This window comes from Castanea sativa, chromosome 5 (assembly GCF_040712315.1).
Source record: "Castanea sativa cultivar Marrone di Chiusa Pesio chromosome 5, ASM4071231v1".
NCBI lineage: Eukaryota > Viridiplantae > Streptophyta > Magnoliopsida > Fagales > Fagaceae > Castanea > Castanea sativa.
In genome coordinates, this window is record NC_134017.1 from 69,310,200 (window position 1) to 69,328,408 (window position 18,209).

General features: G+C 33.3%; 2 protein-coding genes across 2 annotated transcripts; both read right to left on the minus strand.

The window, feature by feature from the left end:
• Window positions 1-3,560, minus strand: LOC142634511 (glucose-6-phosphate/phosphate translocator 2, chloroplastic). Its single transcript, XM_075808823.1, has 5 exons — window positions 2,850-3,560; window positions 2,103-2,328; window positions 1,663-1,885; window positions 712-925; window positions 1-332 (listed from the first exon to the last, which is right to left on the minus strand). The coding sequence occupies exons 1-5, from the start codon at window positions 3,351-3,353 to the stop codon at window positions 321-323; spliced, it is 1,179 nt and encodes a 392-aa protein (XP_075664938.1). The 5' UTR covers window positions 3,354-3,560; the 3' UTR covers window positions 1-320.
• Window positions 3,561-13,292: 9,732 nt separating this feature from the next.
• On the minus strand, window positions 13,293-17,960 carry LOC142637254 (F-box/FBD/LRR-repeat protein At5g56420-like). The gene is made up of 4 exons (XM_075811536.1): window positions 17,872-17,960; window positions 16,430-17,382; window positions 13,684-13,848; window positions 13,293-13,580 (listed from the first exon to the last, which is right to left on the minus strand). Exons 2-4 carry the CDS (start codon window positions 17,366-17,368, stop codon window positions 13,293-13,295), a joined length of 1,392 nt encoding a protein of 463 aa, XP_075667651.1. The 5' UTR covers window positions 17,369-17,382; window positions 17,872-17,960.
• Between the last annotated feature and the right edge of the window lie 249 nt (window positions 17,961-18,209).

Here is an 18,209-nt window from a genome sequence, read left to right on the forward strand (position 1 = left end):
AATGTGGAAATTCATAATTATCATTATTATTGCCTCAAATTAACATGTGTCTCAAACATTGAACTCATCTACTACAACAAATTTTCTCAATTGTGAACTGAGGAAATGAAAAATATCATCTATAGTCACCCTTGTAAATTGAACAAATATGCTATTCCTATGATTTTGAAGAAGAAACACCGTGGAGTCCCAATGATCTCAATCTAATACCAGCAACCTTAATCAGCAGTCATCAGCAATGCTTCCAGCTCCAGCCCATGTTATCATCATCGCTTTTCTCTCATCCATGCTGCATGATTATTATCAAATCCTCAACTTCCTCACAGCTTTGCCTGCTCACAAGTACAATGGAAAGTTGTTAGGATATGCAGACAATCACCATGGGGGTCTTGCATATTCTAGGATCACTATAAGTGTCATTAGGATTAGAGTTCATTGGCTATATAAACTAAATGTTTTTAAGGCTCACATCCTCTTGGATAACCTGTGAGAGTTCAATAAGCAAGAAAGATGATCAGCCTATTACTCTAGTGGTCCTATGTTAATTCAAAGGCTGTTCTGCAGTGTTTTTGACCCCATACAAGCAAGTTGCTCATGAAGAATCCAATCAATAAGAAACTATCCACGAAATCATTAATGCAAATTGGTCCAAGGAAAATCTCACGACTCTTAAAGTAACCAAGCTTAATCTGTAAGGAGCTGAGAATGTACCTGTGAATAGAGGAAGGTGCCAAGAATTGCGATAGCAGCTCCAAGAGCATTGATGGGTTGGACAGGTGTGTGGAATATTATGATAGAGGAGACTATGACAGATATCCGCTTCATCGTGTTTCCTATACTAAATGTCAAGGGAGAAATCTGATCGAGAGACATATAGGAAACTTGGTTATACAAGTGATAGAAGACACTTTGGGCTGCAACCCACCTGCAAAAATTCAGAGCCACACATTTTTCTTAGTAACAACAAAAATGAAAGCATGTTAGTATTTTAGCAACGATTAGTACCACTGAATAATCAAAACTATCACACCAAAATTGCTACTTCATTCATTCAAAACCAAAGGAGGGGAAAAACATGCCCCCTTATGAGCTGAGATAGAAGATCCTACATATTGAGTTCAATCATATCTAATTATAATCAGTTTTTAGCTTGATATTAGATATTCTACCATTGGCTAGGATGTCATTTAATTTTTTTTAAAAGCATGTATTTTATGTAACTGCAATAATAACAAGACTAAAAAGAAATGAAGAGATAAAAATTTACTTCAGAAGTTTGAATGCCTCCTACATTAAACTATCTAAAATAAAATATTTCTCCTACACCATTCAAATTAGTACATGATTTTACTCAGTCAATCTAGACCTTTCTATTTGAATAGCTTCAATTACTTAAATTACCTAAACTAACAAAATATTTACAGTGACTTACATCTCTTCTTTTTACTTAAAAAGGCCAAAACAAGTTCAAATTATACATAAAAGAAAGTTAAGTTTTTACATAGCAAATCTACCCTTGTAGAATTGATAACATTTATTAAGTTTTTACTCCAAAATACACCAAACCACATCAAGTCAATAAAACAGACAATTGAGAAGTATAATGTCTAAGATAAGTAAAATGGTGACAATTCAATGAGAGAAGTAGGCAATTGAGATTACCATATGAAATGTGGTCCAATCTGAGTGATGGCATTTTCCCAGCCAGCGGCCCACATTTTAGGGCCCTCCACGGCAATGGCAAAAGGTGTAAGAATCAATAGAGACAATATAGATAGACATGCATAGTAGTTCATCCCACTAACAGACTTCCCCTTCATCCCTTTCTTTGAGAATATGTTCCGAAACACAAATGCCAAATTCGATATCATAGCCCCCATAAACCCTGAAACACATTGCATCATGTATTAGATCTCAAATCACCACCACTAACAAGATCATACTTCTACATTCAACAGCAATAATAACAACCTAGCCTTAGTCCCAAAATTTTGAGCTCGGCTAACAAGACCATACAAATAGTCCAAAAACATTACACTAACACGATGACATCCATCAATATTTTCCTTAATTTAAACAACTAATTAAGTAAGATTTCTCACCAGTCATATTGAAGTTGAGCTCGGTCACAGCAGCAAGCGCACATCCTCCGATAATTGGCAGGAGTGACAAATAAACCGGCACCGGAAACATCTCACCTGACAAAAACCTTGAAACCAAGACACTGAAAGCAGGCTCACCGCTTTTGATAATGTGGGTGAAAGAAACTGCAACTTTTGACATGCTCACAGTCGCTGCTACATGTCCAATTGTATGCGCCACTGCAACCTACACACATAACCAACTTAGTAAATACAAAAAACTGAGTCCCGAAAAAATACAAAAAACAGAGTCCCGGCCCCACAACACACTCTGTTTGAAGACAAGATAACAAACAAAAGTCACAGTAAAAAAATTTCAAAAATCTCATTATGTTTTTCAAAAAAAAAAAAATATATATATGCGAATGAGTGTTCTTAATTCTACTCTAATATTCAAAATTACATTTGATTTTTTTTCTTTTCTTTTCTTTTCGTATATTTTTCTCGGCTACATTTTCTTAGGAAACAAAAACAGAGGAAAACTCGCAGCCAAGAAAAAAATGAAAAATCACAGAAAATTTGATAAATGTCATTATGGTTTTCAAAATAATCCTAAAAAATGGTGTTATAAAATCTTCTCAAATATTAATCAATTCCATTTGATTTTTTTCTTGTTCTTTTCTTGTAGGCTTCCCTTTCTCGGCCAAAAAACAAAACAGAGGAAAACAGAGAAAAACTTGAGCGATAGAAAAATTTCAAGCTACTTACAGGGAAAAGAGTCTTCCAGAACTCCAAATCGGTTTTTGGAGCATCGGCGATTCTTGTGGCCCACGAGATCAGCATCATGAGCGACCCAGTTGCGAGTGAGAGCGTTGAAGTGAGCCAGGGGTAAGGAAAAGCATTCAAAACCTTCTTGTTGTATATGTTGAAAACCACATTCAAAGCCCACCAGGTGACGAAATATATACCAATTTTGAGCCTCTGAGCCGCCTCCAACCGAGCCTGCTCGTCCGGAAGATCAATGTTAATCTCCAGCGGCCGAGACCGATCAGCTTCATAGGCCTTGCACTCTGTTCCACGCTGCTCTGTTTTCTTTAGCAATGAGAAATTCTCAATGGATGAAATGTAAAGTGGCTTCTGAGAAGAGAAGGAATGGTTAATAAGGTTCTGTTTGACATTTTGAAAAGTGGGTTGTAAAAAAGATTGAGGCTTTGGAAGAGGAAGCTTTCGGTTTGTGAAGGACAAGGCTGTGAGCTTCACTGAAGAGATCATGATATTTGGTTTTTTTCAGAACTAAACAGAATGTATAAATTTAGATTGTGAGTTTGAGCGCAGGAAATGGAAGGGGGTTGTTTGGTTAGTGGGAAGACTAGGAAAATGTGAGAGGTTTGAAGAATTAAAGAATGTTGGTGCTGAATTTGAGAGAGAAGGGGAGGGAATTGGGATCTAAGGGAAAGTTTTGAAAGGGTGTTTTCTAGGGAAGAAGTGGGAAGCAGAGGGGTTTATATAGGTGGACTCACTAAGGAGGCGGTGGGAATTTTCTTACCTCTATTTTTTTTTTCCCTCCGTTTTTGACTTGTATTATTATTTTTTACAATTTTGTTTTTTTTTTAAAAAGACTTTATTTATTGTTTTTTTTTTGTTTTTTTTAAGGCTTGAAGTTTTTAATTTGTTGTCGGCATTTTGACTTCCTTTTCACATAAATGAGAGTTTTATGTGTATGATTCATAAACAAAATCCATTCTTATGTGAGAGAAGAGCATGATAAATCGCATGTATTGAATAATTTTACAAACTATTTAGTGAGATCTTATAAAACCTTTTGTAAGTGGTAAATAATTTAGTTATGACACTTCCTGAGTTTTAATATACCTTTATTTATTCAGTGCTTAAAATGCTTCTTCTTTTTTCCCCTTTTTTTTATTACCTGAGTGAGTTCTTTTAAGGATATTTTTCAAAAACTATCTTTTTTTATTCTTAATCAAATTTTTCTCATAAATATATGATAGTCTGTGTAGATGCATAAGCTGCATGTAAAAATTAATAATGGAGTTGGTATTTTCTTGATAATTTTGTAAAAGTTGAATTTTTAATGTTGAGAAAAGAATGTTTAATACTCAGAAGAATTAAAGAGGAATTATAAAAGATAGAAAGAAGACCTAAGATATGCTTAACCTTGCAAAAATTTTGGTTAGTAATGAAATCTTCAGTTCGTTTATTATGTGATTTTCTTCTTTACCAATTTCTTTTTCCATGTATAAACAAGTTTCAAAATTAAACTCAATGCCTAATCACATCTAGCTCCCAACATTTTTTTTATCTCAACCAAAAGATAGAACCACAAAACTTGGACGAAATGGGTCGGTCTTAGAAATTTGTACCCCTTCTCTTAGCCAATTTGCAATTTTTCAACTTTCTTCTAATTCCAATTGAATGGTGAATGCAAATTTGAATCAAATTTCGATTTATTTGTCCCAATATTTAGCTGCAATTACTTTTGATATTGAATTTTTTAACAAAATTTTCCGGATCTTATTTTGCCGTGCCCAAGTTTCATGTCATTCCTACTTGGTTGATCAATTCAAGTTTTATGGGGAAGAAATATACTTCTATTTGATATTTCTCTCTTCCTACAGTCCTACCCCACCATGCTATTCTAGACCATTGTATGTTAAAATCAGTACAAATATAATTGATCGAGTCCCAATAAATTCTAAATATCAAGATTGTCTTTATTCCCAAAACTTTTTTTTGCCTATTCAAGCCCACCGAGATTGTCACACCACACAACGTGCATGCCTTTAGCATTGCTAATTCCTCACCGCAAATTCCTCGCAACAACTTCGAAGTCTGAATATAATGACAAAAACTAAGTTTATTGATTGATTAGGAGCAAAAATATCTCATTGAGAAAGACACACACCACACCAGGACTTTTTGCTTGTGAGTTGTGAGTCACTTGGCAACTAGTGCTAAACGTATGCCAAGTTGTTTCCTTTAAGTACACGATGATGCTGATTTCCAATGTTTCTTACACTGCAAATATTATTTTTCATGTTTGTATTTTGGACGGACGAAGATTTTTCAATTCAAAGTAATTCTTGACGGCTAGTGCAAGATGAGAATTAGATTAGTCCAGTGGACCGATTGTTGGTGATAATAACAGTGTTTTGTCTCCATTGGAGAAGAAGGATGAATTCATTTGAATTTGGTTCCAAGCTGTGATTAAATAGGCATGGGTTTGAGTTGTGAATCCAAGGAAGTATAAAGGGGACCATGGTTTAAGGGTCATTCTTATGTTAGGTGGAAGTGTTCGATAATGCTATATAGGGCACGTGAACTCTCAACTTGTGCATGTAATACCAGTCCCCTTTGAATGTGGTAAGCAACAACCATTCCCATCATTGTGGAGTTTGCTTGCTCATATATTCTAAATATGGGATAGCAAAATTAATTTATAAACTTTTGGCATTTTATAATCCTTGACTAGAGCCCTTTGACAATCATTTATGATCTAGTATATTGGTAAAACTACGTACTCAAGAAATTGTTCCTTTATTTTGGATTAAATTCCAATAGCCTCATTTGATGATGTGGTGTCTAATGTACTTGTTGCTTTCAATTGGATGTCTTTCACAGAAGAGGGTCTATGGATATGATGTCCTAGATGGATTAATTAATATAGAATTGAATTAATTGAGTGTGTGTTATGTGGGGTGAGTGTTGCGTCTCACATTGGATTATATACTCTATGTTAATCTAGGTTCTATAAACAACTACAATAAGCTTTAATTGTGACAAATTATTCCTTTTGTGGTATAGCATAAATGTTATTAGCTAGCGTTTTTCCTTGTGTCATTTCATGTAGCCACTCAAAGGTGAGAGCATTGCCTATCACTCAATCCTGAAAATTGAACAACAATACATATAATGTATGTAATGGAGCATATAATGTATTTTGCAATCAACAACAATTCATACATACATGCATGCATGCATACATACATACATATATACATACATACATATATATATATATTACATAACATAATTCAATAAAAATCTTTAAATTACATAATTAGAATATTGTTTTATATAAATGAAGAAGATTACAGATGTTATTAAAATGACTTTTTAAAAATATATCATAATCGGTTGACTAATTTGAAAATATCCAAGGATATTAAAAAAATGTACAACTCCATTCCATGGAACATGCATAATATGTTACATTGAGTTTAAATTATAATATAAGTTTTGTAGCATTTTTTTTTTCTTTCCAAATATAAGAATAATCCCAATATCATTGAAAATTGAATTTTAAATTAATCCTTTAAATATTTATCATTTTTATTACTTTTTTAGGACTCATTTCTCTAACTTTTAATGTCTATTTTGTTTGTATTTTTTAGCCCAAAACTAAAGAATTTAGCTCAAATAGAAGAAAATTTTATACTTTTCAACCCAAAAAATAAGAATAAATAAATAAAATTTTGAGCCCAAAATTGAAAATGAAACCTACAAAAAGAATCAATTTAAGGCCTAACTAGTCTAAAATGGACTGAAATAGACTATAGTGAACCGAATTGGACCAAAAGCGATTGATTTGGACTAAAGTAGACTAAATAGAACCAAATTGGACCAAAGACATCATTCTCTTTGCTCCTCAACAGACGAGTACAGACCCCAAGAAGTGTGGCTCCCTTATTGTGTACCCATGCATTGGCAGGAGAAATTATAAGGTTCTCATGGTGGACAAATAATGTGGTCCACTATTCCATTAAAAGATTCTCACATGTTTAAATTGTTGAGACAAAATTTTTTTTAAAACAGAAACTGATTACTGAATCAACAATTTTAACACAAGTGAGAGTCTTTTAGTGGAACGGTGGACAAGTGACATGGTCCACTAGAGGATTATATAATTTCTCCATTGGCAGCCCCCTTATTGTGTACTTGTGCATTGGCAAATCCAAAAGGGCACATACCATAACAAATGTTCAAATATTCGAGAAATTATACAATTCTCATGATAAACCACGTCACTTGTTGACCATTTCACTAAAAAACTTCCACTAGTTTAAAATTACTGAGTCAGTAATCAGTTCCTATTTAAAAAGAAATTTATGACTCAATAATTTTAAACAGATAGGAGTTTTTTAGGGGAATAGTGGATCACGACACTTGTCCGAGAAGTTATACCGTCCTCATAGTAGACCACGTCACTTGTCCACCATTCCAGCAAAAGACTCTCACATGTTTAAATTTGTTGAGTCGGTATTCAGTTTTTATTTAAAACTCTACAATTTTAAACAGGTTTGAGTTTTTTACTAGAATGGTGAACCACATCACTTATCCACCGTAAGGACCTTATAATTTCTCGTAAGGGAGATTGCGACCGTCAACAAGGACAGAAAGGGCTTATTTTTACTAGTTACTAGGGTGGCTAATTTGGAAATGAGGAACTGAGGGTCCTTACTCTTTGGTGAAGTTGGGACATTTTCATTTTTTTAAGATAAATGGTCTGTTTGGATACCGCTTATTGCTTAAAATTGAAAATACTATAGTAAAATAGTTTTTAAATATATAAATAGTGCCATGAGACCCAATTTAAACTTAAAATTTTCTGAATTTCGTACTTGTAGGTCTCATGAACAGCGCACGAGATCCACAGAAAAAACGCCAAATGCACCCAAAGTGTCATTAGAGATGCTTTTTGTGATGGTCAAACTGTTTCTTTATTTCGTGTATTATCAACTTTGCAATTTGCATGTAGGTGATAAGACACAGAAGAAGCTCTAGAGCCACTGCAAGCAATTTGTGTTTGAGCTAATGAATTGCTTCTCTTCTTGTTTGCAATTCATTCTTGTGCTTTATCATTTCACGGTACCAATCATATTCAAGCATCTATAAACGACAGATTGAAATTAGTCAATACTTTCTATTAAAAAAAAATTATCCTATAGCTGCTATGTTATGATACATTCAAATGCATTTACTCTAGATTAGGATGAGTTTTGAACTTATGATAAGCTTTATTATTGAATTATTATAATTATATGTATTAGTGTTTAAAACAATATTTTCAACCACTTTCGATGTGTGTTTCTCAGGTGTGTTTTTTTTTTTTAATCCTTTTCACCAAATGGCCCTTTTTTTGAGCTAAACCATGCGTCGTTTTTCTACATTTTCCTCCAATGACACTGTTTCAACTTTCAACAAAACATTAATGACGTACAATTTATATTTTGCCTGACCAAGAAGGACCACAATTCTCTAAGAACTATATATAAGGCCCAAAGGCAAAGCCCAATATGTAGAAATGGGTTCAAGTTAATCAAATTTTATTATGCATGTGTGTGTTACTTTGGGGGCTAAAACTTATAAATAATTATTACTTGTCTCAAAAATAAATTTCAATTTTTTTTATTAAAAAAAAGTTGCTATCAGAACATACGTAATGGACAATATTACGTAATTTACATTATTTATAATTTCTCTTCTTTTTTTTTACACGACACATTTAACATATTATGAATGTTAAAGAACTCTTGGATGATAATACTATATGAATGTGGTGAAAAAGTTTGCTTTAGATAAATGAAATGATTGTCAATGAATCCCACGCATGTTTTAGTTTTTCATAAATACATGCATGAGGACTGAACATAATCAAAATTTCTTCCTTATCTTACTAGCGTAAATACTTGTCTCTTGCGTAAGCTTAAGATGGAAACTTCGATGTACAATTGAAAAATAAATCAAGCAAGATTATGAGTTCTAGCTAATTTTGGCAGGCGATCTTAGAATATCTTTGCAAATATGGAGAGTCGATAGGAACAATAAATTTATTAGTTGTTAGTCTTGAAATTTTGAGCATATTTATGTCTTAATGAATAAAATTTTACAACCTAAATGTTGCATAGGAAATTAACATATGAAAATATACCTTCAGGCCTATATAAATCCAAGTGCAGCACCTATTCTGAACATTGATATAGTGAGTTCTAGCTAGAGGAGTTAACTAGAGGGCGTAGTTGATGGAGTACCTTTCATTTTTTAAAATTTTCTTCATGATGAATGTTCAACTTATCGGGAACATTTTTGGTTCTAAAGAGTTCTGTATTAAAGCCGATTAAAAGCCAAAAAGAAGGTCGTTGTTCTTGCTAGAGTATCAAGAGAGTTTTTTCTAACTTGGATCTCTCCTAAGCAACAGGTAACCAATCATATTTTCAATCTTAATTTTTTTAAGAATAATTTTGAATTCATCTAGTAAAATGTTAGTTCTAATTCTACTTATATTTGGTTTTTTTTTTTTTTTAATTCATTCGTCAACTGAAGCTTCTGCTTTTTTTGAATGTGGCAAGAGGTAAGATGCACTGTGAGTGCACTCAACATGAAGAAACCGATTCATTACAAGAGTAATTCGAGTTGCATACATAAAAAAGACATTTATTGTAAGCTCTTGCATCTTTAATTTTGTGACTTAATAATATTCGGTTTGACTGAATGAAGTAGCATATTTCACGTGCTTGAAAAAAGATATGAAATAAAAGGTCCACTTATTTTAGACGCCCCGCCCACATATTCAGAACTAATTTCTCACACATATATTATAAAAAATAAATAAATAATTCTCACATATATTGAATATGGACGAATTTTTCCCTCAAAATGAATAGGTATGCCAATTTAATTTGAATTATATTCACAATTAATTTTTCACATATATTGAATATGAATAAATTTTCCCTCAAAATGAATAGCAAAGACAATTTGATTTGAACAAAATTTAGCTCTAAACATGTTCAAAACTTTTTTTTTCAATCTTTTATTTGACAATTTATAAAACTATTTATGTGTATTATTCAAACAAGTCAAATGACTCCTTAACAGTCAAGTGACTAAAATTATACATAAATAATCTTTTTAATTGCCACATAATAAATTAAAAAAAGATAACTTCGAATATGTTTGGACCTGAACTTTTTTCATTTTATTTTTAAGATTTGTAATTATTTCAAGCCAATATAAGCAAAATGCTACCCTATTAAAAAAATCTATTTCCCTCTCTTAAGTAAGACTTTGATTGCTTGAAGATTAACAATTGGAGGCTCCCTCTCGAAAATAGGACTCTAATTGCCAGAAGATTAACAATTAGAGGCTCCTTCAAAATTCACTAAGAAAAGCTAAACTTTTTGTTTTGTTTTTTGGAGAATCAAACTAGCATATGAGGAGAATTAGGCTTTGAATCTCCCCTTCTTTAATTTTTGTGACAATCGAATTATTAAAAAAATAGATAAATGTAAATTGTTGGAATTTACTTATATGTCATTTTTATTATTTTTCTTTTAGAAGACTTTTTAATTATTTAATGGGGCTAGTTTAGACAAAACAAAAACTAGACACCAAAGAATCAAATTCTTAAGTGGGTTCCAATTAATTAGCTCGATTAATAAAGTCTCTGATAGTTGAATAAAAGATCTGAGATTTAATTCTCACATTTACCAAAAATTGATTGGTATCATGGTCTAGTAATAAAGAACGCAATCATAAAAAAAGGACGTCATAAATTGAAACTCTATTAAAAAAAATTAAAAATAAAAGAATCACATAAGATTAGATAATAATATCATTCTTTTTCTAAGTAATTAGTAGAACACACACGAAAATAGTAATAATAGTTGTAAGGACTAGATTTGGATTCCCAGCCTAAGGAGGAATAAGATATGGGCCCAAAGAGCCCAATACAATAAATTTATAGAGAGTGGACTGAAAAACTTAGCCATAATGAATCAGATAACAATAGTGAGCCCAGACAAAAAGATGAACAAGAATAAAATTGTTTTGCACGAAATAAATCGTCCTTGGCACAATCCTAGGAGGCTAAATCTTATATATATAAGCTCCTTTTGAGTTTGTGTTACAAGTCTAGTTCTTAATGCTATATTATTCTTCTCTTCTTTTTCTTGATCTTTTGTCCCTGAAGGATTCCTTACATTATATAGCCCCCTTAGATAATTTTGGCCCTCCATTTGTTGACCATCTAGGCCATTACTTGAGTGTCTGTCCCATTAGCCACCTTTCCAATCCCTTAGTGAGTTGCGGTAATCAAGGCAGTACTGTTCAGGGGTCTTCTCCACATAAATGCAACTAGGAGATTTGTTGGGATGCATTAAATGTGGTGGCGGCCACCAACTTTTTGGTCATGTCAGTGCTAGCCCCCTCCCCGAAGCTCTTTCGGTATGGTACAACCTTCTCTGATAACGTGCTACTGACGTAACCCTTCAGTCCGAGGTCGCAGCTTCCTCGGCAGGATAATAGTCCTTCTTGGTCATGGGTATGACACATGGCGCAATTACCTTATTGGAATTTCTGTACCCCACAATAGTGTTTTAAACCAGGTTTATAATACATTACATAATCAGAATACAACTACAAAAAGGCCTAACCTTTGTAGTTGTAGATTGGGGTTATAAACAATGGACACTAGACACACACAACCAATGTGGGATAAACATCTTTTTTTTTTAATAAACAATAATACTTATTGAAACACACACGAAAATTGTAATAATAGTGTTGTAAACCGGGTTTATAATACATTACATAACCAAAGTACAACTACAAAGGAGTTTAACATTGGTGGTTGTAGACTGGAGTTATAAACAATGGACACTAGACACACACAACCAATATGGGATAAACATTTATATTTTTTTTTAGGAAACAGTAATATTTATTGGAATACACGAAAATAGTAATAATAGTGTTTTAAACCGGATTTATAATATATTACATAATCAGAGTACAACTACAAAATAGTCTAATTTTTGTAGTTGTAGATTGGGGTTATATTCAGCAGACATTAGACATACACAACTAATGTGGCCTTCTAATTTATTCCCTTTTCTAACCACAACATGTGTCTCATGGGTTGTGGACAACCTGTGGGCCGAGTTTATTGCAAGGGCAAGCAGAGCCCAGCACTCTTGTAAAATGGGCTTCCCGCCAAACACCTTCAAACTTGTGTGCCCAAGGCCCACACTATTAATAATGCCTGATAGAGACTAGGGATTGAAGATTTCAGTTTGAGTGGTTCAAGGAAAACAACTTCTTTTGCAACAATTTCGTTCACACCTCTAACATTTATCACTTTTATATGAACTTATAATTTTTTTCTCCATCACTCATAATTTGTCATGTCAAAATTGTAGTTTAAAAGTTTGTGGTCCTGAAATTTCTCTCAATTTGATATTATTAACCATGTACTATTCATTGAATAGAGTGAAGAGCAATTCTACATAATTTTAAAGATAACCTATATGCAACCAGATTACAAAACTTTCGTGGTGAAAAGCAACACTAACAATAAACTATACTCAGTCATGGTGCCTAATCTCATTATTACCAAAAGTTATAGTACGTGTATATTAGTCTGCATCTCACAAGTAAGCCTTTCATAGAACAACAATTCAACCAACCATCAAATACTGCACTAGATTTTCCACACACACACACGCATATACACAAAAAACCCACTAACACTGAGACACATAAATCAAGAATAAGCATATAGCTTGGAGGATAATTAATCATCACCAAATAACTAAGAGTATCATTAGATACCAGCAAGTTACATAGGTAGAACATCAAGGAAGGAAAAAACAGGAAATAAGTCTCAAGTTCAAGGTATAATGAAATAACTAGACAAATTGTCTCATGTTCCAAGAAATAGATATTTATGGCTTCTTTGAGAGCAAGCTCAAGAAAGCCATATCTTCATGCTACTAACCAGTAGCCTAAATTGAAACCAAGTATATTTTATCACCAATAGTACAAAGAAAGCTAGAAAGTTGATGGGAAATTGTTCATAGCTTCCTACTCATTACCCCCATCTTCTCAATTGGACCATATAATAGTCATATTTTGAGCAAACCCATTTCTTTTCTTCCTTTAGTAGCTAGAATTTATTCCATCTTCATAACTCGTAAGTACTGTACTACACCTAAATTGAGTGTAAGCTTATAGCTTGGACAATTCAAAATTATATTATCAAATAACCACACACAAAAAAAAAATTACATAATAGCAAGTTACATAGGTATGTAGAAGGTCAAGACAGGAAAAAGGGGAAATCAGTTTTTCAAATTCGAAGTACAATGAAATAGGAATTAATGGCTTCTCTGGAGGTAAAAGCTCAAGAAAGGTTCAAATCAAAAACACCAATTCACAATGTTTTGACCCTCTGGGTAGCTTCAATAACTGTTCGTGAACCTTCTTCTGCTTCTCCAAGTCCTTTGCAAAAGGATGTGAACAAGTTATGACCATTTTGTCCAAGACCACTGCATTCTTGAGCAAAATCTTTACAGCAGATAGCTCCTCCTCGTCTCCCTCATAATCATAGACTTTGATGCAATTTAGCTGTGACAAGAAACATGGAGGCACCGGATCCAGTATTCTATCATTTCTTTCATAATCTGAGGACAGGCTGATCCCCTAAGTTATCATTACAAAGTGAATGTTTAAACCATCATGGGAAATCAGAAAATAATAAAGAACACATACAGGATAATAAACAATGTAGTGCTGGTGAAGTTACCTCACTAAATACCATTGTCTTAAGACAGGGAGATTTTTGCAATATCTTCAGCAGTGCTACACTGTCAAGATTAACCACCAATTCATCGAACTCCAAATACTCCAGGTTTTTGAAGATAGGCATATGAGGTAGGAGTTCTACAACTTCTACTGCATATGTTAAAAGCTATGAACAACAATCATAATTAAGAGACTTTCTGCGGCAAGAATATAAGAAGGCAATTGCAATTATAAAAGCATGCAAATATGGATGCTTGATTAATGAATATGAGATAAGCAACAATAAGATTAAAAACAAAAACTTAAGTAATTTCCAATCATTTACTGATGTAGGTATTGGATCAGTTTGTAAGATATTGGATGAGGTCAGGAATGATAGGTCATTCATTTAGCATATGGATCCATATAACTGTAGTTCAAATTGTCAGAAAAGCTGTTTCTGTTCTATAGCTTTACCAGACTAGGAAATACCTATCTTACTCTTTTGTATATATTGTCAAATGTATCAACAGAGAACTGCTAATACTTTAACAGCCGTTTTCCAATAGTTTTCTAAGACTTTTTTTTTTTTTTTTTGATAGGTAAAAAAGATATAAATTCAACAACACTACCTTAAGAAGAAAAACATAAGGCAGAGAGAAAAATACAAAGGGAAAAGAAAGAGTAAAAAGAAAAGGAAAGGAAAAGAAACTAAGTATACAGGAGAGAGATAAAAAACATAGGGAGAAAATCACTAGAGGTAAGTCCCCAAGCCCTAGACCAATCAAACAGAGTGCCACTAAAAGAGGCCAAAAGCTGGTCATCTGAACTTTCCATGTCCTCAAATGTCCTCCTATTGCGCTCCCTCCAGAGATACCACATCAAGCATAAAGGGACTAAATTCCAAATGCTAGACAAATGCCTTCCAGGCCAATTCTACCAACTGAAAAGAGTATCCGCAACCGATCCAGGCAAGACCCAAGAAAACCCAAAGGATCTTCAGAGCCATTAGAGTCAATTGCTCACAATTCTTCTTGATGACCAGCTTAACCCTTGTTAATGGCTACCACTACTTCATCTTCCACACCCCAGTATCCCTACCTGTCAACTTTGAACATTGGGAACTGTGTATCCCTTAGCCACATTTATTCTTTTCCACTATTATATTTTATCTAAAGTCATTCTTACTATTACTTACTTAATAGACATGCTTTTTTTTATTCCTTTCACTAATGTTATTTTTGGTCAAACTCTACATTTTTTCATTCTTTCAACTTGGATCAACTTACTCTTTTAGACCGGTGCATTAGTCTCTCTCCTCTAAAAACGACCAAACCCTTTCAAGTCACTCTCCCTCATCTTTTCATCAATAAGAGCTACCCTTATCTTAAAGTGGATTTCCTCATTTCAAATCCTATCTTTTCGTGTATTTTTTACTTATTCATCTTAACATTCTCGTTTCACTCCACTTATTTTGTGAATATGTTGCAACTTAACAGCCCAACATTACATTCGCTACCATAGAGAATAATTGGTTGTATAGCAATCTTACAAAAATTTCCTTTTAACTTAATTCTATGATCGTACAATACTCCTGATACACTTCTCCACTTACCCTACTCTTATCTGATGATTCACATCCTCTTCAATCTCCCCGTCTTTATGAATGGTTGATCCAAGATATAGTATGAATTGTTGATCCAAGATATAGAAAGTTGTCGCCCTTTAGTATCTCTTTACCATCAATTCTTGCCACTCCTTCGTTTCTATTCCACTTTTACTAAATTTACATTCCATGTGCTGTGTCTTAGTGCTACTTAATTAAAAGCCTTTAGATTATAGAGCGTCTAACCAAATTTCTAAATTGGCATTAACTCCATTTCTAGTTTAATCCACTAAAAACTATATCATCTGTAAAAAATATAGATGAAGGGACCTGCCCTTGGATCAATTTAGTTAGTTCATCTATCGCTAGTGCAAAGAGATAATGCCATGTTAGAAAGGCAAATAAAAACTAATAATTCTATCATTCATCTAATTTGATTGACCATCAATTTTATTGATCTAAAATTCCAACTCAACTCAAAATATACATGTAATAAATTTATAGTTGAGCTATTTTCAAATTTTGGAAATTCCATTACAAGTATGGATTGCCTTGTAAAGTGGTATAAATCAAGTGAATGAAAGATATAGCCATTTGAATTTTGATGTTGTGGATGTAGGTCTTAATGACTGCACCATTATAATCTCTTTTGTTCTTCCTTTCTGAATTTCTCTTTTATGTTCAATAATATTCCAAGTTTTAAAAGGTATATTGAACTTTTATATGGGATTTTGGCTTAGATACCAACAAAGGCAGTGGCTTGTAAGCAAAAGTTAAGAAAAAAATTGATTACTATATGATGAAATGTTTGTTCAAGTGTTAAACATAATGTTTAAACTTAGGAAAGTTTTATTCGCATATAATTAATTGTTGAGGACTCAGGGGTCAAGACTCATTATGTGATAAAATTTCCTCATCCATAAGAATATGCTTCAAACATGCATCACAAGATTCAAAACTCAACAAACATGAAAGCACAAAATGCTATTCTGACATTAGCTTCAACCTTTAATCAGTTACCTTTTCCAATTTAATGTAAATGATACATAATTATGCAAGCAATGCAAAGGAGAAATTAAACACTTGATACAGTTAAAAAATAAAAATAAAAATAAACTAAAAAAAACAATAAACAAGCTTATAAAGAGAGAAGAAAGCATACCTCAACAGCACAGAATACAAGTGTCAGTTCTTTTACACCAGAGAACCCAGTAAGAAGCATATACATGCGGTGGGCAATTTGTCTTTTTCTCTCATTATACCAACTAGCAAGAACTGATGCCTCTACAAGTGAGGGTGAGTTGTGTACATGGTATTCATTACAGAATTCACCAGAATAATGAAAGTAATTGAGGCTAACTCCAGAAATCATGACCTGACAACCATTTTCATCATTCTGATTTTCCCAATCCTCAACTATACGAATTGAAAGAAGCTTTGGAGCAGAAATACTCACAACCTTAAGATTCACCCAGTTGCAGTTCTCTAATTCCAACTCCTCAAGGACCGGCAGCCCAGAAAAAAGCTTCTCGGTTGAGTGCTCTTTTGTAAATGTAACATAGCTAAAATTTAAGGTCTTGAGATTTGTGAAGCAAATTGTAGGAGGAAGTTTGAGGATACAAGGCATTGCAAGTTCTAACTCTGTCAGTGTCATACAAGTAAACAAGCTATGAGGCAATGAAAATGGTTTTCTGAAATTGTAAAGGCCAATATACAGCTGTTGAACATTACGCCTTACCGCAGCAGAGATCCACGCACTTACATGAGATGCATCACCTAGCACATCACAATAGAGAGTGAATGTTTTTATATCAGAAGAGTCGCGAAGAAGAAGCACTCTTTCCACAAAATTCATGAATTGCTTTCTCTTATCCGGCTTCAACCCGCTAAAATTAAGATTGGGAATGGAGGTCCAGAGGTATTCCCACCTCTTGCAAAGTACGCTAGTTCTAATAGCATCTTTTGTTGGAAGTAAGGATAGGATGTATCGAAGAATCTCCTCCGGTAAATTACGTAAGCATTTGATGTTCCTGTCAACAACGTCTCGTTCTTCATTTAGCTTCTGCTTTTTGGGTTGTTGAGTAAGACCACTTTCATCCATAGTTAGAACAATTCCTTTAATATACATAATGCTTTATCAGATACAAGACCCAGAAACAGCTACTATATTAAGAACATAGTGAGATGCAAACTAGCTAAAAACATAAGTTTTTTACAAGCCACTTCACAAACATATGGCAGACCCCAAAATTTTGGATTTTGTTTTTATAGCTATAAATATGAGCTATTCCAACAAGTATAGCTTTTTGGAATCTTGACTAGACTGACCTATCATTATACAAAATCACCACCATTAAATAATTTTTTTTTTTTTTTTTTATAATTTCCTACTGGGTCTTGTTTACATATCTAACATTATTTCCAAAATCAAGAAAAGAACAGAAATTCCAAAACCATGTATTTTGATTGTCACAATTTTTTTATCTTTAGGCCATATTTGGATCAGTTGAAAACTTCAATGCATTAAGAACACAAGATAATCACAGAACAAGAACTATATAATACTTGTATATAAATATGGTAAAGAAATGAGTAGATAATTACCGTTTGTGCCACTGGCAGGAACCAAAACGACGTCGGTGGAGTGGCGTTTCAGTGTTTGATGTGAGAAAAGAAAGCAGAGAGGGTTTTTGGTTTGGTGGGAAACAAGGTAAAGAATTCCCTCCAAATTGACCGTGAAATGGGTTTTTAAGATGTGATGGACCTGGGCTTGTCATAGTTGGCTGACAATTCAGGCCCACTTAGTTTTTTTTTTGGTTACGAGTCCCACTTGGATTTTAATTCAGCGGTTTTATATATTTTATTTTCAACAATCTGTTTTTCTTTTTTTGTTAATTTTGTTATCTGTGAGCTAGTGCATTAAACTTTTACCTGCACAAATG

Excerpts from the sequence above, each read along its gene's own strand:
- LOC142634511 (XM_075808823.1), bottom strand. The coding sequence starts at position 3,353 with ATGATCTCTTCAGTGAAGCTCACAGCCTTGTCCTTCACAAACCGAAAG. Across the intron at positions 2,329-2,849 it reads TCTGGAAGACTCTTTTCCCT|GTTGCAGTGGCGCATACAAT; the intron begins GTAAGTAGCTTG and ends TTATGTGTGTAG. Across the intron at positions 926-1,662 it reads ATTGGACCACATTTCATATG|GTGGGTTGCAGCCCAAAGTG; the intron begins GTAATCTCAATT and ends GAATTTTTGCAG.
- LOC142637254 (XM_075811536.1), bottom strand. The coding sequence starts at position 17,368 with ATGGATGAAAGTGGTCTTACTCAACAACCCAAAAAGCAGAAGCTAAAT. Across the intron at positions 13,849-16,429 it reads TTGTATTCTGTGCTGTTGAG|CTTTTAACATATGCAGTAGA; the intron begins GTATGCTTTCTT and ends TGTTGTTCATAG. Across the intron at positions 13,581-13,683 it reads AGACAATGGTATTTAGTGAG|GGGATCAGCCTGTCCTCAGA; the intron begins GTAACTTCACCA and ends ATGATAACTTAG.